Source organism: Uloborus diversus, chromosome 2 (genome assembly GCF_026930045.1).
Source record: "Uloborus diversus isolate 005 chromosome 2, Udiv.v.3.1, whole genome shotgun sequence".
Lineage (NCBI taxonomy): Eukaryota > Metazoa > Arthropoda > Arachnida > Araneae > Uloboridae > Uloborus > Uloborus diversus.
In genome coordinates, this window is record NC_072732.1 from 175002710 (window position 1) to 175027233 (window position 24524).

Below are 24524 nucleotides of genomic sequence, written 5' to 3' on the forward strand. Positions count from 1 at the left end.
TTCTTTTTAAGTTATAGAATAAAATATGGTTTCTACCACATCATCTGCCGATTACAGCTTATGTTTAATAAGAAAAGTTCCTCTGATACCGGGTGAAGTTTAAACTAGTCAAAAGTAACACATTGACATTGAGTAAAGTTTTTTTTTAATAAAATGCAAATATGTGGTCACGGCAGGTAGTGAGTAAATCGACATACTAAACAGCAATATAGAGTCCGCATCCTTTTTTTTTTTTTTTTGTTCAGCTAATGAAATGTTACTCCTGAAAATGAGCTGATTATTATACTTAAAAGTAATGCTAAACTATTGCCTGAAAAGAATCAATGAGCTCCCTTTTTATATAAATGTTGATAAATAATTTCTTCTGTAGTTATTAATTAAAATTTCAAAATACTTTTAACTTCATTTTTTAAGAGTTTTTGAAGTCTTCTGAGAGCTATATTGAAAAAGCCTGTGAAGTTTAAATGTAGTTATATAAAGTTTTATTTATTTATTTATCTTATATATATATATATATATATATATATATATATTTCATTTTTTTAAAGATTTTATTTATTTATTTTTTTTTTTTTAGTTCAAGAGGGATCTATTAATTCAAGCATTAAAAGTAACATTTCTGATATTGATGCAATATGAGAAAATTTAAACAAAGTCTATAAGTTCGGTTGTGTATGTGTGATGTGTGAATGCATTGTTTAAAAAGCAGATCAATTCCAAATTAGCTTTTTATTTTTTAAACCAAGGTAAAAAATAATCTCACATACTAGCATCTCTCCCTCCCCCCTCCGTCTGTTTTTTTTTTTTTTTTTTGCAATAATTAAAGACTGCCTATAAGTATGTTTCCAGTGGTGTTTCTTTTCCTCTTTAGTTTTGAACGTAATTAATATATTAAAGGTATTTTTTAATTTAAATACAAAAGTTGTTGTCTGTGTCATGCAATCTGTAGAGATTTAAAAAAAAAGTAACGTCAAAGATATTGTGAAAGGAAGTGTGGCGGGCCTGCATTAAGGAGACCCCATAGCACCTACACATCTACAGCCTTGAAATTTTTTCACAAAATAGCTTTGAGCCCCAAAGTTTTTTTTTTTTTTTTTTTTCTTAATAATTAATTTTTTAAGCTGTAATCTCCCGTAAACTGCCCATTTAAGGCATGAAAGATTTCCCACACCCCTAAACATTCTATGTCGTTTGAAAAAGATTTTCTTTCTGCATCAAATTCACAACTCCAGAGCTCGAATACGCTATCTTGCGGTGATTAACAATACTAGAGAAAAAGGTAAAACGTTCCATTCCACGTGTTTTTTTTTTTGTGGTAAATTACAGGCTTCTGACACAGTTTGGGGTGTAATGTAATTTCAGAAGAATAGAAAATGAAGCTTCCCATAAACACGATGAAAAATTACTGTCATTCACTAAGCGTCAAAGCAACTTATAAGTTACGGAATGCGTTTGTTTTACTTTTTTCATCCGCCATTAGACAGTGGCTGCAGCGCCCCCTACAGTTTACTGGAGTTGCGAATAAAGCTTGCTTCAAATTTCTCAATTAATTAGAAAAGTGTATTCTATGGGTTTCTATTTTAAATCCGGAAAATCCTAGGCTCAACTCAGATCAAGTCCTTACTTAAAGAGCAGAATATATTACTAGAGACCATAAATTTGAAAGCGGTTTTTCAAATGTTTAAAACTGCCGCTTTGCAAAGCTCAGGAGCCCCTTAGCCTTTATAGCTCTGCAAGTTAGTTTAAAACACATTTTGAAAGTTTTGTTTTCATGAAAGGGGTGCTTTTTGTTCCAAACGGAACTCGTAATGCGTCTTTAACCTGATTATTTCTAATAAACGATTTAAATCTTTGCGAATCAAATAAGATTGCAAAGTAAGCTTCAGGGGTTGGTGAGTGTTAGCGATTGCTATAAATAAAAATTTGATAAATGTTTTGCAACAAATGGTATGAAAGAATTAAATTAAGATTCTAGTTAGGTATGTATTATGATTAATCGTACATTTACCAAAAGTTGGTTTTGCACACTTTTTTAGAATGACGATATTACTACCAAATTGAGTTTTAAACATTATTTACGTTTTTTTTTTTTTTTTTTTGCTACAAAAGTTTTGTATTTGCTTCAAAGTGTGTACTGATCTTGTCCAAAATTAAAGATTCTGTTTCAAAACCGTGGGTTTACCTGATACAAAACTGATCATTCTGATACAAAACGGTGTTTTTACTGATACAAAACTGTTCGTTTTGATACAAAATTGACATTTTTGTTGATACAAAGCTGATACAGAAATGAATTTTTGATTTTCTACCCCTGACTTTTTTACGATAGATTTAAGTTTAAACTTCATTCACCGTGACGGGGTGATATTGGGAAGGATAGTTTACCCCTATTAATAGTATTTTCAGAAATATCCTGAAACACGTCAACTTTAGTTTATTTAGATTTTTAAATTTTCAGTCAATATTTGAATTTTTGTAAAAGAATGTATTGCACTGTCTAATATCCCAATTATCCTGTATTTAAGTGTAAATTTCACCCCGTTAAAAGTTGCACGCACCCAGTTTTTTATTAAAGCCCAAGCGTCCCGCGACATTTTTCTTTACGGGTCTTTTTAATTTTTAAGAACTAATATTCTCATCTGCAAGCTTCTCTCAATCCCCTATATTCCAGGACAAGACCCTGTAGTCTTTAACCACCTGTAGTATTGTTTACCGCTTTACTATGTACCTATTCACTGCTTTATTATACTCTACAAGTTTCAGTCAGTGAATACTTTACTTTCTATGAGTTCCGTTCAACCATGACAATTCATTTCCGTTTGAAAAATGGCAGATACAAATGTAACAAATGCCCGCTCTACTTAAATAAATTCAACATACAAGTCGAATCTTATCGGCTAAATCCGGTGTAAAATTTCAATTTATTTGTTAGCCGAAATTCGCGTTCTTCCGTGCTAGAGGGTAATCCATCTTCGAACAGGGAGCGTCACAGTTGCAGAAATTCCTTTATTGGTTCATGTGGGCCCACACTGTTGAGCAGTCGCAAAGTGCACTTTATGTGAGCCTTCGAAATGAGTCTAAATTGGCAGCATATTAGGAAGAGGACTTGTCTTATCGCCGACCTTTGACTCAGATTGGGGTAAATGGGGAAATTGACGCTGCTAGTAGCTGGACGCGTTTGTGCTGTACTCGTGTGGGCTGACTGCGACTGAAGAACTCGCAGCATTTGCTGCTAAACTGCGCCGCATGTTCAGAAGTAAACATTTCATTTGACTGAGACACTGATTTGATTTCATCTAAATCTTCACTCTGCTTCACGAGCGCGTGGTACCTGTAAAATTTTATCGAATAAAAGTGAACGATAAACTATTAAAAATTAGATGTTCAAATTTGCAAAGAAAATTTGTGTACCTAAGTCATTAAATCAATTAAACCACAGGGGGGGGGAGACAGGAAAGATTTTGATTAACATAATCTTTACGAAGAGAGCAAAGTAGAACAAAATGAAAATCCCGTTCTTCCTCCCGTAGAAAATATAATTTAATAGAAGAACTCATTATAAATAGAACAATATGAAAAGCCTACTCTCACCCGAAGAAAAAAAAAAGACTGTAATACAAATAAAATTACTTTTTTTTTTTTTAATACGCGCTTTCCCTGGTAAAGGTACTATGGAGCTTCTAAGCACAGAAAAAGGACATTTTTGTCCGTCTGAAAAGTCATTTTCATATTCGTTGCCTACAGTAACATTTTACTCTTCAGCTCTGTGCTTGAATTGACGTTAAATTAAAAACCTTTATATCTTCTGCTCTAGATAGTTGAGAAAGTTGGAACAAACTGTTACTTGTGTAGACAAAAAATTTCTTTCTAATAGGGATGTGTCGTTCATGAACAAACTGATCAAAAAGAACAAATCCTTAAAATGAAAGGATAAGTTCGTTCACTTAAAAATTAGCGACCGTTCTTTTCAACGGCGAGCAGTTTGGAACATTGTATTGAAGGACTTGTGATCTTGTAATAAAATTGCTTTTTTTTTTTTTTTTTTTTGATCGTACATCCATCTTTAAATTTGTAACCCTTAATCAATCTCAATTTTCCTTTTTCTCAGTGCAGTACAATACAGTCATATTGAACCATTTTACTTTCTACTATATTCATCATTTTTCTTTAACCGTTGCAGTTCATTTGCAATTTTCCAATATATCCATTAGTGTGCAACACGTTTGGGCTACTAGTAGACCGAGATCCTACTGGGATTGGCCTATTCTTATGAAGTTTATAAAAACTGTTACCATAGATGAAGAATAAAAGTTGTAAATAAAACACGAAAGTAAGAAGTTCATCCTCTTTTGAATGAACTATCAGAGTTGCCGGGGATTGAAAGGTGCCTAAAAATGGGTAATTTACCTTCATTGAGTTTCCGCAAATAGTTATCCTAAATTGAAGAGTAAACGGTGGAAATAAAATGCTAAAGTATAAGGTTGCCTACATTTTTCCAGTTCCTAATCAGGGTTGTCAGGGGCTAAAATGTGGCCAAAAAATGAGTAGTTTACCCTCATCGAGTTTCCACATTGTGTAAAAAAAATAGGTAAAAATATTACAAAACCGATGGGATAGGGTTGCCCAAGCAAAAGTGGTCCAATCACAGAGTTGTCGCTATTTGAAGTTGCAGTAATTGAAACTTCGAATAGTGTATGCTAGTAACAAAGAGTTCAGTAATCAATACAATGATGTGAGCTTTAGGGAGATAAGTAATTATAATAAAGTCTATTTTCGCTTAAAGCTTAAAATTTATCCAAATATAATTCCTCTATTCGTTTAATCGTGTTAATTGCTTTAATGCGAGTGTTTTCTGGGGCAATTAATGCCTCTAGGATACGAGCTGAACTTTGAGAATATGTCAACCCTTTATCTCTTCTTCACGCTAGATGGCAAATCTTTTTATTTTCGGGTGTTTGGTTTCTCCCCCTGCCCTTGTTAGTTCCTTACCATCCTAATTTCTTCAGATCTCTCCTTGTAATGGCGAAGCAATATCAAGTCATAAATAGCTGGATGGTCTTAAAGTTATTTTTAGTAGCTTAACATCTAATTTTTCTTTACAAATAAAGATTCAACTCTTTCTTGTTTTTCATATTGAAAGATAAGCCTTTGTATCTAAATATGTTAGGTAAAACAGAAACAAAGTGTAAAATGGTCAGGAATAAGCTCATATGCTCATTGCCCGTTTAACATCAGCAGGTATGTACTATAACTCAGCGGAGAAAATAAAAGGCAGAATCTGCAAATTTTTCGCTCATTTAATATTTTTGCCTTTTTGCCATCAATTTTACTTCAGCATTACTGTACATCGTACAAGCTTGCTTATTTGGTTTCTTCTGAAGATAAAAAGAACGTAAATCTCTACCATTTCCCTATTGCACTTATGGAGTTAAAATGTCTCAAAAATTCATTTCTGCAGATACTATCCTTTACCTTCCATAGGCAGTATATATGAGGCAGTGAGAAAGCAAAGGGATGTAAGTGGCAAAATTAAAAATTTGGAGCTAACCTGCACAAATGGTAGGTGAACCTCTCCTCTGTCTTGGGTGCAAGAGATAGTATTAGTAGCCCTGGTAGGTGCTGCTGTGCAGCATGATTTAGAAAAAAAAATCAATGAAAGTCTACCTAGGATGTTATCTTTAAACGCGTTTTACTCAAAACTTGAAAATGTCCACTTACATCCCTTTGATTCTCACTGTCTCATATGGGTATGAATGTGTGTGTGTGGTATCGTTTTTTGTGAGTTGGTCCTGACGCTATGCTGTGTCTATTGGTTCGGCGGTCAAAAACTCCAAAATCTACCTAATAATTATGAAGAAAACTGCGTCTAAACCCACTTTGTGAAAAAAAAAAGGTGTGAAATATCGTGAAAGTAAGTGTAAAAGTTATTTCATTACACTAAACACTACGAAATTCGAATTGGAATCGAAGTTTTAAATCAAGAAGATTCAAAGTGATAACGTTTTTTTTCCCCCCATCTTCCTGAACAATTTGTAAACATGCACATAGCCTGTCAATTTCATCAAATAGTATTTTTCACTTGTTTAACAGAATATGCGTGAAAACGAACATATTTTTGATTAGCCTGCATATCATGACCACCCCACAAAACAGCCTCTTTTTCCAACTCCTATTTATGAGTATCTTAGAATGGTTTTGCTATGCTGTACTCTCGACTAGAGTTATGGCATAACGCAGACCCTTGAGTGTGCCTCACTAAAATTACTACAAGTGGAAACTTAAAGTCAGTCTAGATAGCTTAAAAACTTTAACACATTATTTAGATTTGCTGGAAGAAATATGGAAGTATCTTTTCGACATCATAACCATAAATTCGAGTAAGCATTACGTTCACCATAAAATTGTTTATAACGGCTTTAAAACGGCTCTATAGCACTTCTGAAATCACATTGGGTTTTAGGAGGCAGATTGCGGCACAACTATTGTCTTTAAGAACTAATTCTCATCTTTCTGAGGCATCGCAGTAAGCACTCTTTTCCATTAGGGGAGAAATAATAATTGTTGCAATATCTTTTATTTATGCCTCCGAGGTCAATGTTAATAACATTTAAACATAACCCACTGAGATACATTTTCAGACAAATTTGAACTGTTGTAACATAACATAAATTCGCTGTTATCAGGCTACACTCTTACATCACGGTCATTTTCTAGTGTTGAATTTTAGAACAAGTTCGGTTTTTATTTATTTATTTTTCTTTGGTTTTTTGCTCTTTTTAAGCATAAAAATACGCAGATTTTATCAAAAAAAAAAGGATTTCATAAAGTGAAAATACAGTTATTTGCATAATGAAAGAGAAAAACAACGTAGTTAAACACAGAAATACTCAATTATTTCTTATTGTGTGTACATAATAGGGTCGTTTCTGAAATTTAAAAAATATTTTTTTCTGAAAGAGCAGGCTTAAAAACATAGCATTTGACCATTTTTAAAGTAATTTGACAAAATTTAATATTTTTAAACGATTATTTTAATCGCTGCGCGGATTCAATTTCATTTATTTTACTTCTGCACATGACATCACAAGTGATGAAATGCCATTCAATGATGCGCAGAGCGCAATACTTTATTCGGTTCTTTAATTACATACACTGGCAACGATATAGTTGATAGCAAGCGTAGAGCGCAATAGTTAATTCGCTTCTCAATCATCATAATCTGGAAACGCGGTATACAGCAAGCATAAGCATTCAGTGCGCCAGCGGAAATGCGCGCTAAAATTTATCACTTGTGACGTCATAAAGACTATGCCTTGTTTGAAAGAATCGGACATTTAAGGAAAATTATTCAAAAATTAAACGTTTTGAAAAGAAGTTTTTCTTCGCTCCATGTTTTTTTTTCCCTGCTCATTCTATCAATTTCAGTGACTGAAAGTAGTACTTTTGACAGATGGAAACAACCCCATTACCTTTTGTTCTTTTCGTTTAAACAAAGCAATTAATTACAAAATGTTCACTATTATTCACAACTTATTCCAGTCGGATTTGCGAATTTTAAGAAAACACAATTAAGAGTCGATCTTAAAATGTGCAGAAAAGTTCTTAAGGGAAAAAATGTTGTCTAAACAGATTTACTATTTAAATTTACCCCTTCCTGTATGAATTATTACCTTTCAATTAGATTTGCTTTGAATTCAGCCGTCTTTGTTGGAGATATTGTTTTTTTATTCTGCCTAAAATGTTTTAGCAAACCTCTGCCGACAAAATTTTTCAAAATATTATGAATACCAAATAATTTGAAATAACTAGCGAGGATATGCGTACTTCTTTTAAAGCAACCATAATGAATTTAAATTAGGAAGTATGATTAATGATAGTTGTTAAACATTAAACTGATTAATAGCCAGCAAATTAAATAGATTATTTGAATATGCTTGCATATCATTTAAATATTTGTTTCTCTTAAGTCAATTCAGGTCAATAATTGGACGATTTTATGATAGTAGGAGGAAAAGAACTGCAGCTTTTATAAAAGTAAATAATCAAATGGAACTATGATATTTTACCTTATTAAGCAATAGAAAAGATAGAATGTACATTGAATATGGATACATTTACTATTGTACCAAGAAAGTTTGTTTAATTCTTTATCAAATTCTGGATTACTTGTTGCGCTGTTATTTAGAAAGAGAAAGTGAAAAAAATTGTTTACAATATTTTCATTTTTAAAACTATAATCAAAAATGTTGTTGATGTGTTCTTCATTTTTATATTTCTTATTAATAATAAATACTGCAATTATTAGTTTTCAATCCAAAGTTGATCTTATAAATACTGTACCATGGTTCATAATTATTCCTAATGCATGAAAATAAACTATTCAGTTTAACAAAAGAAAAATTTCTTAGCTAAAATGGAAAGAATTAGTTCAAAGCTTATGCATATTTTTTCCATATCCCGAATTATTCCCCATAAGGGAGCATTTCACATTTCCTTCTGTCTTCAAAATATGGTGTAACATTGTCTTAAACTTTTAAACCGTGCAAGCGTATGAATAATATTTGAAAGATGTAATATATATATTTTAACTGCAAAGTATTCAATGGATTTCAAACCGAAACCAATGATGAAACCCCCCCCCCTCTCTCTTTCTCTTTCTATATATATATATAATATATATATACACACACAACAAAAAAGATCAAGGCACAAATGTGGCACATACGGCATTAGCTGAAAACATAACTTCTACCCATTTAACTAAATACGTTTTCTGTGTAACTTATAGTTTTTATTACTCTTTCTAAATAGTAATAATAAACCCTCCAGGTGCGAAATTTCTCGCATTATTTATAAGCGCTACAATACACTTTTAATGAAACTCTTATCTTTAAACAGTTGTTATAATTCAGACCGAGAGTCATTGAACACATAAGCAATTACTATTATGGATATGAATTTTCTTCAACTACATGGAAAGTTTCACAATGTTTTGAAAAAGGAATGTCGAAACGCAGCTTCTATTATTAGCAAATGGAATTGATCTTTATATGTATTATCATCTATGTGTGAAATGTAAAAACAATGCATTCGAAAAGAAAAAAGATGTTCCTTAACGTATGTTTTTAAAACACATCTGGGTCATTCTTCAAAAAGTGTAACATTTCTGTCACGCGGCTTTTACAGTAAAAACTTTAAGGAACAATTCATTTAACAATGATTTTCAATTCCATCAAAAGTGCATCTTTTTAAAGCTGCCAACAATTTTTTAATAATAATTTTTATTTTAGTATATTTTTGGTTCACAACATGTGAATTCTCATCTCCGTGACATGTCACACACCCTGGTGTGACTGTTTATGCTGCTTAATAACCTTTTTAATTAAAAGTAAATACTTATTTATTTATTATTTCTTTCATAAGAGTCTCAAACACTAATTGCTTAAATATATTTATTTTTTTAATATTGTGTTTTAGTTCGTTTTAGTAGGATAAGGAGTCATGTCACACAATAAATTCTCACCTCCATTACCTAAACACAAAATGCCATTCCTCATTAACACGTGGCAGTAATGTAATCACATCTTATTTTCCATGATACAAGGGAGCCCCTTTGTTTATTTTTAGCCATAGTTGAAGCTGTGAGATTTTTGTCGAAAAACAAGAAGATGGATTTTGCTGTAAAAGCTTAGTGTGGTTATTCTGACTTCTCACTCCGTGAACTTGAGGTTCAGAGATGTAAAGTAATGTAAAAAAAGAAGTGAGCATGTTTTCAAATGCTTAACATGCGCAGATTGTAGCAACGAAAAAAAAAAAAAACATTTCCCTGAAAAACGTATCCATTCTGCCCATATTAATGGAAAATTCCTCACCTTCGTGACAGACCTTATCAATGTCATTATTTCTGAAGTGAAAATAAATGATGGATGGGAAATACATCAGTCTTAGGCATTCTACCAAAATTATAAATTGCCAGTATATGCTCAAATTTACTAAATACTATTTTTAACACACATTTGATCCAAAAGGATAACTACTAATTAAGCCGTACTTTAATTAAGAGAGCTTAATATTAGATCCCCAATAATCATTAAAATAGCTAATTGTTTGCACAATTAACTAAATTACTACTTTGATATTAAATTGACCTCAATTTTCAAATACTAAAAGTTTTTTTTTTTTTCTTTTTCTTTTATTTCCGTGAACAATGCATTTATTATTTTTTTTTTATTTGAGTAAAATAATTGGAATTTAGCTGGGCCATTGTTTATGGTTACTTCTAGTAGGTAACACTTTCATGTAAGATTGAAAAAAAAAGAAAACAAAAGGTTTCGAAACTGAAAAATTTTTGCGTTCAAAAGTTTCGTTTTCTGGAGAACAACCCATCTACGTGTAACGATCATGTTAAGCTCTTTGTTGGGTTTTTCAGTCCATTGTAGTAGGAACTATGGGGCAAAGTGAAATAGCGGGGCAAAGTGAAATAGCGGGGCAAAGTGTAAAGCGGGGCAAAGTGTAAAGCGGGACAAAGTGAAATAGCGGGGCAAAGTGAAATAGCGGGGCAAAGTGAAATAGCGGGGCAAAGTGAAATAGCGAGGCAAAGTGAAATAGCGGGGCAAAGTGAAAAGGTGCAATATTTCCTTTGCGTTTAGCACCACCTATCCGGTACTATTTCAACAATGTTGTTGCACACATAGTCTATTCCAGTCAGGAAAAAAATACCGCCGAAGATTGAAGCTTATGATAATACCAGAAATTTTCAAAAATTGATACTCTTATTGTAATATTTGTTGAAAATCAGAAATTATTTTTGATATTATAAAATAATAAAGTTCTTGTCATTAACATTTTAAATATGAATTAATCCCATCTAATATGCGGTGCAATATTTATTTAGTTAATATTAAGCTTATTTCTATTTTAAATATTTTGCTGAAGTAGTCGAGTACATGCGGGGCAAAGTGAAATTTCTCTTACTCACTCAATCATTTACTAAAACATTTATGCATTCATTTATTAATTAACTAGTGTACCCGCACGGCTTTGCCCGTAATAGAAAAATTAAAAGGTCTTTTGGTTCGCCTCTATATTTACAAATGTATGGTGAATTTTCTCGCCAATTGGCTTGTACCCATGTTACGGTTCCACGTTATGATAATTTCGTAATTTACTCGTCCATCTTATGAAAACTTTGTTCTTAAAATTGGAATAGAAAAAGAACCACATCGAATTTTCGAAAAATCGCTTCGAGGTGCACTCCTCCATGCTACAAACTAACTTTGTGCCAAATTTCATGAAAATCGGCCAAACAATCTAGGCGCAATGCGCGTCATAGAGATCCTGACAGATATCCTGACAGACAGAGGGACATTCAGCTTTATTATTAGTAAAGATAAAGGTTCATTTACATTCCTTAATTTAGTGCATGTTACATCAAAGTTAAAGGCGGCGTGATTAAAGTTTATATCAATAGCAATTTGAAAACCATTTAGGGGAATGTAGGGGGCAAAATGAAATAGTGAAATATTTGCTCTGCTTTTAGCGCCACCTATCTGGTAACATTCTGGTAAAGGTAATTTTCAAATATTGATAATTATATTGTAATATTTTGTAGTAAGACAAAAAAAAATGTTTGTTATTACTAAATGATAAAGTTCCTGTTATTAACGTTCGTTTAAAATATTAATTGAGATCTACTAATATTCGGTGCTGTATTTATTTGTTTAATATTATGCGTTTTTGTATTTTAAATGCTTTGTATGATGGTTAGTCAAGTGCATGCGGGGGGAAGTGAAATAGCTCATTTTATTTTCTCATTCGAGCCTTTATCAAATCAGTTACGTATTCATTTATTACTCATTTTATTTACATCTAAAAATTTCCTTTTTTATTCATTCATTCATTCACTTATTTTCTAATTCATTCAATGTTTTCTCATATACTATTATTTTTCCTTATATATTCATTAAATAATCAATACATTTATTCGTTTCATTTTCTTTCCATTTATTCATTCATTCTTTTATTTACTCGTTCATTTTATCTAAAATATCTTTAATAACCGAATAGAAAATATTTATATTGATCTTTCTTTATGTACAGCAATTTTCAGAACAAATTTCCGAGTTGTTCATTTTAAAAAAAGTAAGTTCTCTTATCTATTTCACTTTGCCTTACATTTCCCTACGTTAGATTTATGACGTTTTATTCATTTCACAAATTATTATCCATAATTACCAGTAAAAGAATGTGGGGCAAAGTGAAATGGAAAAATATTTTTAGTTTGCCGTGCCACCTAGCTAACAATATTTTAACATTTCGTAAAAACATGTTGATTCCATTCCAAAAAAAATTCTCCAAAAATCAAAGAAAGTAATAAAATAAGTCATTTTTTAAGTTTGGTACACAAACTATTATATTTTGTTGCGTAACAAAAATATTTTTTTGTTGTTATAAAACGATAAAATTTTTGCAATTAACATTTTAAGGTTATTTATTCATTCATTTACTTGTTTTCTTATTCATTCCTATTGTATTCACTCATTTTCTCATTTATTTATTCATTTATTGTTTCATTATTGATTATTCATTAATTTATTCTTTTATTTACTCACTCTTTTGATCAAAAATATCTTTAATAACTGAATAGAAAATATTTCCTTAGAAAAATCTTTCCTTTTTCACTTTGCTCCATAAAAAAAAGAAGTGAACACTTTTCACTTTTTTTCTTTTTCTTTTTTTTTAAATACAAATTTACAGTCAAAAATGGAAAAAATATTCTTCAATATTTTTTATTTACACATACATTCATCATGTGTATTACAGTACAGAAAGAAATAATAATAATATGTAATTTTATTATACTCATTTCTTTATGTACTATAATTTTCTGAGCAAATTTCTAATTTGTTCATTCTTAAAAAAAAAAAAAAAAAAAGTTTATCTTCAATAATTCACACTGCTCCACATTCCCCTACTTTCAAAAGGATGAAATTCGGAACGAAAATGTTTTTTTTTTCTTTTATCATAACATTTTGGAAATTTTAAGTGGCTATAAAAGATTTCTTAGGCATTATTAGTCGCTGAACAAATTACTTTCGCTTCAACCAATAAATAATTTCTACTCCAATTAGCATTAAGTTTAAGCTAAAATTCAAGTGACAAAAACTTTTTGAGGAACGACAAATTGAGAGTTGAACAAAAAGATTTTTGTGGAGAAGACGTAATTATTCAACAGGGAGGAGCACCGTAGTTGAGCAGGTTGTTCATCTTTAACTTCGCATATCACAGCGCCATCTATTAGATGCTAATACAAATGTGTTTAGTTAATAGTCATTTTTGCATTTTAAAAGACCAACATAAAGGTATTAGCATCATTTGAAATGAGTGATGAGAGGAGAAGTATACTGAACAAAAACAGTACTGTAAGTTTTTTCTTTCATTTATTTTTGTCATCTTATTATTAACTTTTTTTCTTTTTTTCAATCGCAATGAGTTTTGTTCTGGGACATTTGTTTTCCTATTCGTAAATTATATATTTTCCTCATCTAGTTTTTGATAATGTAATCCCAGCTCCGGTTGACTTAATTGCGTAAATAAATTTCATTTATGCAACATTTTTACGTGTTCATTTTTATTTATTTTTGATGTAGTTTGTTCTCATCGCGAAGAAATGAAAGAAACTCGTTTGAAAAATTATTTTCTACAGAAACTATAGTCTAATTTTATTTTGCTATCTTCTTCATCTTCTCTTTTTTTTTTTTTAATGTATTAGCTCAACGTTTTCGATGCTTTTGTTTCCACAAGTGAATCGAACTTTGCAACATTATATTATTTATTTTGACATCGATACGAATAGAAGACAAAGAAGGTAAAAGTAAGAAAGAAAACTACTATATGCAGAACTAACTACACAGTAGATATAATCTATGGAATACACTTCTCACTGTAAACTCTAAATTATATGTTTAAATCATCTCGAATGAAGTTATTTGCATTTGTATTAATATCCAAAGTCAAACGAAGAACTTCTGTCTTGGTGTATAGCATTAATGCAAAAGACTAATATATTGATGCTATTCACCGACTAATAAAACAACGATAAATGCACAAATTTACAGGTAACTGCAGACACGTGTTTCGGGGTTACAAGGAATCCATTTTTCTAATGCGTTAGAAGTAAGATTATGAATAAAAAGATATCCGACCCAGTTTCCCGCAAATTTGTGTCTATTAACTTTGTTTTATTTTCTTTCACTTTTCTGTACAAAGGTTTTTATTTAATTCTTAGCATTAATGTAGTACCTTTTTTTTTTACTTAATTCATATCTGACGTACTTGACAGCATTTTAGAATAAGTTCATTAAAAAGTTCTGAGTGCATTAATGTAGTTTTTGTTTCACTTAATTTATGTCTAATAAACTTATTAGAATTTTAGAGTAAGCTCATTAAGGAGTTCTGAATGCATTAAAAAAGTTCCTTTTTGTTTATACTTAATTCATACTAGACGTATTCGTCAGCATTTTAGAATAAGTTCATTAAAGAATTCTGAATACATTAAGGTAAGTCTTCTTTTTTCTGCTTAATTCACATTTGACGTAGGGGAAAGGAGGGCACATGTTATTTTTTTTTTTTCTTAATTTCTCAAAAAATAATGCCAATTTCTCAGAGCAAAAGTGTCCTCATAATTGAATAGTATTTTCTTTGTGCCCTGGATTTTTTCAGATTAAAATATATATGTAATTCTTTACGTTATGGAATTTTTAAAAAGTGTCTTCAATTGTGCACATGTATCCCTTAAGGGGGGGGGGCACGTATGAACAAGCCTGGAACACATATGAACATGATTAAAAAATGCAGGAAAAGTATCACATCTCAACGAAAAACTCTTTAATATAAAACATATACGTATAAACCAATTACATTGAATCGTTTGTAACCTACACTGTGTCAGTTTAAATTGTGCAGTAAATGTCAATAAGAAAATATTTTTCCGAGTTACAAAACCCTGCAACTGTCAAATTTTAAAGTTTTGTAGCATATTCTAATCACTGTACCGACAAGAAAAAAAACATAAGACTACTCTTCAATACTAAGAATATTTTATTTTTAAAATTTATTCTTGTTATATAATGCGTTTAAGCTTCATACAGAATATGATGATGAACTTTGAAATTATTTTAAATTTGAATTTTTAGTAAAAGTCGCCTTTTTTTTTCCTGTAAATTTTATATAAAAATTGTTGGCCAACTATTCAGTAACAAAAGAATTTAAAAAATAAAAAATTATAAAATAAATTAAATAATTAATGTTTTCATAATGAACAATAAATTTACAAGCTAATTGCACGAAAATAAAAATTTTAAATCTTTACACCTTTTTCTAACACCTATAACCTTACACCAATACTATATTACGGAGAGGATGTAGGAACTGTTCACATATGTGTCTCTACTTGGGTTCACAAGTGCCCCGTCATCTGCATAAGAAATAATTTTCAAAAATAAAGACTTTTGAATTTAATCAAAAAATTTAAACACTGTTATAAATTTACTTGAATCTTTGAACTCCAACTCTTGGAACTATAGACCTTTGACTCCCGACTCAGACTCCTTAAACCCATAACAATCCGATTCCGACTCCGCAACACTGGTTTATACTGTGAAATAATTATTGTTGATATGATTTGTTGTTATTTTCTCTCTAAAGTTTTAATTCATGTATTCTGTTTTTGACAATGGCAAAAAAAGCGAAATTTGAATTTTTTTATAAGCATATATAACATAAAGAGCTGTGCAGACGGTTTTTTTTTTTTTTTTGATGAGGGTGATTTTTTTTCTTTTTTATTAAGTGGACATTCTGCTAACATATATATATATATATAATATATTTATTTTAATGATCAAATTATTTTTAATTTTATTTGAAATCGATGTTTTTTTTTTTTTTTTTGAATGGGAAAAAATGTATTAGCTGCTGTTTGACATAATTTGCAGTCTTAGCTAATTTAAAGAAAATTGATAAGATGCTAGAAACTCCATATTGATATACAGAAAAGTAGACTCGTTTAGTCCTGGACGGAACTTCTAGTTCAATTTTCGGTTAAAATAAGTAAGTGCTTATTTAAGCGATCTTCAAAACATATTGACAAAAACAAACATTCAAGCGTTCGAACAACCTTAGAATACAAAGAAAATATGGAACATTTCATACATTGATGAATGCAGAGCTCTTTGATCGCTTATTATGCGCATAAAAATAACAATAAACGCTCATTCATACAATTTTGTGCGAAGTAATTTTTTATTTTTAATTAAGATCCTACATTTCATCCCCAATATGTCATTTGATTAGCTGATAAAGGCGATTGGAGGAATTATAATCAAAGATAATGTCTTCGTTATAATAACTGATTAGAAGTTCTGGTAAAAAAATGAAATAAGTAATTGCAGTTTGGGAACTTTTTCTATAACATAATACGTTTAATATCGTCATACCCGAGGGGTTTTCTCTTATTTAAAGTAAACAGTATAGTATATTAATTTAACATTTTTGAAGAATGAATAAAACGTTTCCATTGAACTATTGCTTGAGTATCCTAATTTTTCTAAATTCTGCTTCTATTTCAATATAGGTTTTGACTAGAGACATAACACCTAGTAGTAAACCTGTTAAAATAAATGCGCTGGGGAAGAATTTGAACGTGCATTATGATATAAACAACGAAAACAATCATTTATATAAAAAAAAGAACGATTCGTAATAAAACATTAGTAATGTTTTGAAATATTTGTAGTTAATATTTATATGAAGAAATGCTCATATAAATATTAACTACAAATTTCATCCAAAACTTCTACATCGTAAGTAATATCACTGTTTTTCATGGATTTCCGTGAAGAAAAGCAATAAAATATTAATTTATATTCGTAAAATGTAATGTAACGTTTTCTTCAAAACTTTTATCGGAAAAAGAAGTTTTTAGACTCGTGGAAATTTCCGTTCTCGTGATAAAAATTTAGATTCCCAAGGTAAAAGAACGTGTGACTAGGCATTCTCATAGTTTGTCGAAAATAAACTCAAATAATTCAATGCTATGAATTATTCTAAATCAATGGCTGCAGTAAAATTTAAGAAAAAATATTGTAATTGAAAATTTTAAAAAATGTAAAAGTCATCAAAAATTTAGGATATTTAAACATTTTTATGTACTTTGATTAAAACGAATAACCAGTATCAAACCAATCTAAAATATTGTGATAAAAATGTTAAGAATAACTTCATAAATAATATTCTTGAAAAACATTCTGTTTTTTTGGTAGCTTCCTTTTTTAAAATTAATTTCATACAAATAAGGAAAAAAAATTGAGGTAGTTATATACACGTGTTTAAGTTTGCTTAGCAAGCATGCTTGCACAAGCACTCAAAATGCTTTTTTTTTTTTTTTTTTTTTTTTTTGAGGGAAAAGCTTCAGAGAAAAATGAAAAAATAATGAATAGATAACAACTGTTTCAATACTAAAATGAGATCTTTCATCAATGTAAACAAGTTTGTTAAGAATAGTCAGGTATTGGGATGATATGAAAACACTTGTTGGCGAATAAGTAACCGACCTATTTTCTGACAAATTTTACTTCTGATAAGTCTTATTATTAATGAGATTATAGTTATACATTAGTGTTTTTATTCACGTTGATTTAGTTTTTTCTCCTGCGTTTTTTAATTCTTGTTTTACTCATCGAAACCTTTTCCTGAACGTATTTTGAAAAACGTCACAAATAACGAAATGTGCTATATAAAAAATCACGGGACTACTATTTTAACTTAAAAAAACAAGTGAAAATAATTAAACTTATGTTAGAATATTGTATAAACAGAGAATACGATTACATTTTAAGCAATTTTCAGCAACATTTTAAGCAAGCGGTTAAATTTATTAACTCTTCCTCAAACAGGGTAGACCGGGGCACATTTACGCATTGGGCACGTTTACGCAGTGCCCTTTTTCCAAAACGAGTTATAAATGGAGAGCCAACAGTCATACCAGATTGATGCTGCTCCCTAGCAAATATTCTCACAAGTTTTTGAGAATCAGTCGAACTTCGGTCTAGCCATGCAGAAAGAATAATCTGTTTTTTATCAAGTCGAGTAAATTTTTAATTCAACGTTTTGAAGCTTATTGTGAATAAAGAATACTTTGTTAAAAACAAATAAACACATAAAAAATAGCAGAACTTTATACTTTTTTCTTTTTGAGAATTGTATTTATATGGACAGAAAAGTTATTAAATTTTGTTGCACGTTAAAAATAAATCCAAACTTTCTGACGGGGCACGTTTACGCATTTTCATCGGAGCACATTTACTCACGTTCTTACTGTGTCTTACTATTATGTCTTACTTCTAAACGGTCCCCGAACGTTTTTTCCGCTATGTACTGTCTCAAACCTTGAGTAATTTCGGGGAATTTAGTTTTGAAAATCACCATTCATTTTTAATTAAGTATCATATTCGTATTTTGTAGCTTACAATCATACATACATAGTGTTGTCTTCATGCCTGTTCAGCTTTAACTTTATACACTATTCAGCCTGTAATATATTTCCTTTATTGTAAAGAGGGTAAGACTTTACGTTCAAATCACTAACAGAACCACGTTAGGTATCAAAATAATGAAAAGTCTTATTCAATAATCCAAGTATTTCTTTCACTAGGCCTTCCACATCGTCACATATGGAATATCCCAACTGAGACCATTTAAAAAAGGAGGCCCAAAGCTTAGGAATCAGGAAAGGATTGTGAGCTTCCTCTTTTATTTCCCTAACTGATACTCCGATCAAAGAAGCCCTTAGACAAGAGTAGTTAGAAGCTAAAAAGAAAACAACAAACTGGGGAGTACAAAAAAAAGGAGAAATTACTTTGAAATTTACAAGTTTCTATTGGAGCAGAAATAGAAGACATTAAAGAAAAAAGTATGAAACCAAAACCTACGACAAGGAAAAGTTAGTACACTCTATAAAAAGGAAATTAATGAACGGTTCTGTTTACGAAGTAGAAAATTGTGCTTGCATCTATTGTTTGAAAGTATACAACCACTCGAAAAAAGGACAAGACAGAGTTCAATGTCTTAGACGTCAAAACGCAGTTCCTTGACAAGTATGTGAAAAGAAATACTTTATTTTTGTTAGTAAAAGCTAATGGTGATGAAGAAGTTGACTAAATAGTTTCTTTTTTTAATTAGCAATAAGCTCTATGATTTTAGTTTAGCCTATAAAATATTCTTTAATTAATTATTCGTGATTTTCTTATTTTCAAAGTGACTTAAAGAAATAAAACATTTAAATTTGGTTAAATATCTATATCACTTACTCCTTGGTACAATTTTTACTATGCGTAAACGTGCCCTAATCGATGCGTAAACTTGCCCCGTGTTCGGGGTAAGTTTACGCAACTGACTTGGACTTAAAAAATATTTTTTTTTTACTGTCAAAAACAAAAGCTGAGCAACAATTGAATATACAAATTTTGACTTCATTAACTGCCTTATAAAATCACAATGTCTAAAATTTAATAGGTTCAAACATAAAAATTAGAAAATTCACTGAAAAAAATCCTCGTAAATGTGCCTCGGTCTACCTTACTTCTTTCGAGGTTCATTTCAAAACTGTTTGAAAATTCGACGTTGGATTCAGCTCTCCACCAATTTTGTCGCTTTTTACTTTGTACTTCAATGCTTTCGAGGAAAATAAACACTTTGACAGTTTATGATATTTAAAAAAAACTTCAGAACAAAAGCACAAAAAAAAGAAAACTTTGAACATTTTACCAGTTTTTCAGAATATGTCACTACAACTAATGCCTCCATAAGATAAAGAGTATTAAGGTAGGAGAACCGGTAAACTTTCTTCAATTCCAACATCGTTTTCTCTATGACACTTATCACATCCTTTAGTTAATCAGTAAGAATAAATTATTTTTGTTGTGTTCCGTGCTTGAAAGTATTTACGCGTATTTTGGTTTCTGTCTTAATGCACATTTATAGCTCATTAAATCTATTTTTTTAATTTTCGTTCACTATTTTATTGTATGTATAATACTTTCTTAAATGCCAACCAAACTCCTCTACGTTCTGTTTTTTGACATCCATTGTTGTTAATGTTGATTCCTAATTGCATTTAGTTCTTACTGAGACAGAAAAACTTTTATAAACGTATGGTACGTAAAGAAAAGAAAACAAAAGGCAACATAAAACAAAACCTTCACTGTTATAATTCTACTGGTTTTGCGTCATAATTCTACTTGTTTTGATAACATTGAAATATAAAAATAAATATTCTAACTAAAAGAAAGACTGATACTTCTTACATTTTTTTAAAATTACTCATTTGAACCAAAATATTAAAACATTTTAGTGAAAAAATGTTTACTAACGAAGAAAATCTTCAATTATTTTCTTTAGCAAATTTAACCAGCGATTGGTGGAAAAACAAAAAAGATAATATATCGTTGTTGTTTCCCAAGTCCGCTACATGCTGTAAATTCCATTTTTCACTTTTTCAGTGATTCAGAAGCAATTTTGCATTGCGGAGAATTCCCAAAAAACGCTACGACTTCTTCCGTTATTCTTAGAAACTGCACAAATGCAAATAGTGGGTTTTGGGAGCACAACGAGGATAGATGAATTAGTACAAAAAATAAAAAAGGCACAAAAAGAAAAACCCTAACAATATCTCCTTTTTGCGGGGGGGGGGGGCAGTATTAAATCAAAGATTTGAAACATTTTAAAGTTTTCCTGGACAAAGAAAGCCATCCAGAAAATTTCAATTTATTTTATTTCTGATTTCAGAGAAACATATATATATATATATATATATATATATGTGTGTGTGTGTGTGTGTGAGGGCATTATATATACAAACATACTCAGGGATCGTAGGGTGATTGAAAAATACGTGTAAAAAAAAAGTTTCTCCTAGATAACGGGACACCCCTCAATATTTTTAGACTTGTGGATAGCAATATACTGGAAGAATTTTAGCTTCCTATTTCAACTGAAAGAAAGTGCTCAACCCCTTCCCCCAAACTTCCTACGTAAGGGGAGGGGGGTTAAAAAATACATTGAACTGAAAAAACAATGCTACGTATTATAATATACACTAGTAATATGCATATACATTGCAATAAAATAATTATTTACAAAAAACAGCAGGGGAAATTAAATGTTTCTAAATTTGTGACATTTTCTATGCTACGGCAAATGTTAAATTAAGGGGTCATTGAGCATCCTCTAAAAAGTTGAGTAAGAAGCTAAAACTTTTACAGCATAATACTATTAGTAAGTCTTAAAAAAAAAAAAAAAATAGGGTGTGCCCTGGACTGAACCTGAAAAAAGATTTTTTGAACCACCCTAAAGGACAGAGTCGGGTTTTATTTCATTTATTATTTATTTTGCGAAGTCATGAAGATACTCCTTGACATTTTTTTTAGAAGTGTGAAATTCATTTTGAACGAAATTATGGGAACCATGGAAAAGACTATAATAGTGATCAATTTTAAAAAACAAGTGATTTTCTAAGCACGAAATGGAAAATAACTGGGAAAAAAGATATATGTACTATTTTGACTTTTAACATTTAGAATGGCTGCATTTTGAATGCAAAACAATAATAATAAAAAAAAACATTCAAACGCAACGTTTAAAAACGATGCAAAAGTTTTGTTTGAAGCAAAGATTTAAGAGATTTTAGTTTAAAAGTTTTCTAAGGAGAAGAAAAATCGTCAAGGGTTTTTCAGTATATTTTACTTGTGATTGGTGGAGTATTATTATACAAATGAGTACATCATATACACGGAGGAGGGAAATGTACGAAAACATTAAAGACCACAAAAGTGATAAATTTGATTTTCTTTAAAAAAGTAACAAGATGAAATGGAAAATGAAATCTAAAGAAGAGATCAGTGTTGTTTTGATTTTTAACATTTTGAATGCAAAATATATAATATGTAATATTTATGAAGTTGTAACTGCTTTTTATCCTATTTTCCACGATACAAATTCTTTATTCTGTATACAAAGCGCGAAAATACATTTAAGTAAGTTTCTAGAGTTTATTTTTAAAAAATATATTCGTGAAATTCATTTAGAGTGGTGTTCAAAATATCTCTAAAAATATGCAGCGCTTTCCTGCTCATTTTAAAATAAATTTAGAACCAGTGGCGTAGGAAAGGGGGTGGACCTCGGGTTCAGACCCCTGCCTTGAAGCTAAAATTAAGCTTTTATAACGAAAATTGAAATTACTTTTCTCTGTTTAAAAGATGTTTTAAATTATTCAATCCGTTTTATGCAAGTATTTACTGTCTATTTAACTGTACTGCTTTCTGTCTATTTAAAATTAAAATAAAATTCCCATTGCTTCTATTCACTATTCTAGTGACTAGATTTCGCTTTTCTGAGCCTTATATTGACACCCCCATGTCAAAATTTTTTTGCTACAACACTGTTCAGAACAATTTATTAAAAAAGAGATGAAGAAAACCGTCAAGGATTTGTTTGATATATTTTAAATGTGATAGGTGTGACATTAAAAGGAACGGCACGTTATGAGAAAAAAGAAAGCGTGTCATATTTATATGTAGGGGAATGTGGGGCAAAGTAAAATGGTTAAGATGACTGAGTTTTTTCAAAATGAACAAATCGGAAATTTGTTTTTGAAAATTACAGTACATAAAGAAAGAACATTGTAAATTGTAATAAAACTTGCGTTGAAACAGTATTTTTTGTTTTTTAGCAGTAAAATTGAGTCTTCAAAAAAAAAAGTGGAAATTTTTCTCTTCTTTTTTATGGGGCAGAGTAAAAAATAAAATATTTTTGTAATGAAATATTTTTTCTTCGATTATAAAACATATTTTGATCAAAAAAATCAGTAAAAAAAGTTGAATGAATAAATGGAAAGATAATGAATAACAATCGAGTAATTAAAAGTATAAATAAACTAATATATGAAGAAAAATAAATAAGCAGGTAAAAGAAGTTGAATGAATAAGAAAATAAGTGAATGAATAAATAAGTGAATTTCTAAATGAAGGAATGTAACTGAATTAATTAATAAATGAAAACGTAAGTGATTTATGTTAAATGATTGAGTGAGTAAATGAAAACAAATTATTCCACTTTGCCCCACCCGCTTTGCCCCGTACGTATTAGACTAATTGTACAAGTAATTTAAAATACAAATAAGCTTAATATTAACTAAATCAATATTGAATTGAATATAAGAAGGTCTCAATATTTTAAATGTTAATAACAAGAACCTTATCAGTTTATAGTAACAAAAATAATTTATAACTAACAACAAAATATTACAATGTGAGTATCATTTTTTTTTTTAATTGCCTGTATTACCAAATGCTTTAATCTTCGGCGGTATTTTTTTCCCTGATTGAAATAGACAACATACAGTACTATATAGTTAAAATAATACCAGATAGGTGGAACTAAAAGCGTTGTAAATATTTCACCATTTCACTTAAGAAAGAACATGTAACAAACATATCCACGGAACAAACAAAATGACCTACCGCTTCTCTTCCATAAGCTTGCAAATGAAATTTTCCGTAAGATTCTTCGGATGTTGGCTCTCAGTTAATGTTGCAGTTAAATTTTGAATCGCTGTCTTCAAATTGGTTTTATTATTGCAGATTTTTTTATATCTAATAATTTGTGAGATAATTATATTTTTCAACACTTTTTTACTAAAACACCTGCGAAAATGAATTAAAGAATATACTTTAAAATCCAAATCGTTACGTTTAACATACAAAGCTACACTGGGATCTTTTTTATTTAGTTGAATGTTGAGATCTAGGAAATTAACTGACCCATCCTTATTTGTCTGTTTCAGCAGTAGTTCATTTGGGTAAATTTCTTTATATAAATTGTGAAAATCATTGCTTTAAATCAATGCTCCATATTCCCCTACTTCTTTGTTAGAGTTTGTGCAACTGTATTGCAAACATAAAAATGTGTTTAGATGAATACGATATTGCCTTCTCAAAGTGATTAGAGCTGTCGGAGATTTTTAAAGATTCGTGTGTAATTTCGTAGGAGAGTCACAAGATGTGGAGAAGAGGAAGAGTTTGGACACTCACCACCAGCGGGACCCCCTTCCCCTGGACCTGGGCTTGGCTGTTCGGGCGAGCACGGAGAGCACGGCGATCAGAGAGATGAGGAGGGCTGCTCGGATAGAGCAGAAGATCATCGTCGTCTGTCGGACCTCGCACTGCCTCTCCGCGTGCCCTCGCTTCCTCTCTCTGGGATCGCCTGCCGCACGCCACACCCCCGCTCTCGCCGGGGGTCAGGGGAGGACCGGATTTATGTTCAAGTGGGCTTCCCTGCATCTCACATCACTTAATGGCCCGATTATGATTCGCCGATGACAGGAAAAGAACACTTTTTTTTTCGCCCGTCGTTCTGTCAGGTGGCAGGGCAAACATTAACCTCAACGCTTCGCTCTTCCAAATCGAGAATTG

The 24524-nt window shown here is 30.6% G+C and overlaps 1 protein-coding gene across 1 annotated transcript in view; it reads right to left on the reverse strand.

Annotated features, from left to right (window-relative positions):
- Window positions 1-24262, reverse strand: part of LOC129216166 (protein Wnt-1-like) — a 77730-nt gene extending 53468 nt beyond the window's left edge. The window contains exon 1 of the mRNA XM_054850337.1: window positions 24144-24262. Within this exon, the coding sequence (XP_054706312.1) occupies window positions 24144-24253 (110 nt within the window). The 5' untranslated portion in view covers window positions 24254-24262. The remainder of the gene's footprint in view (window positions 1-24143) is intronic.
- Window positions 24263-24524: the final 262 nt, after the last annotated feature.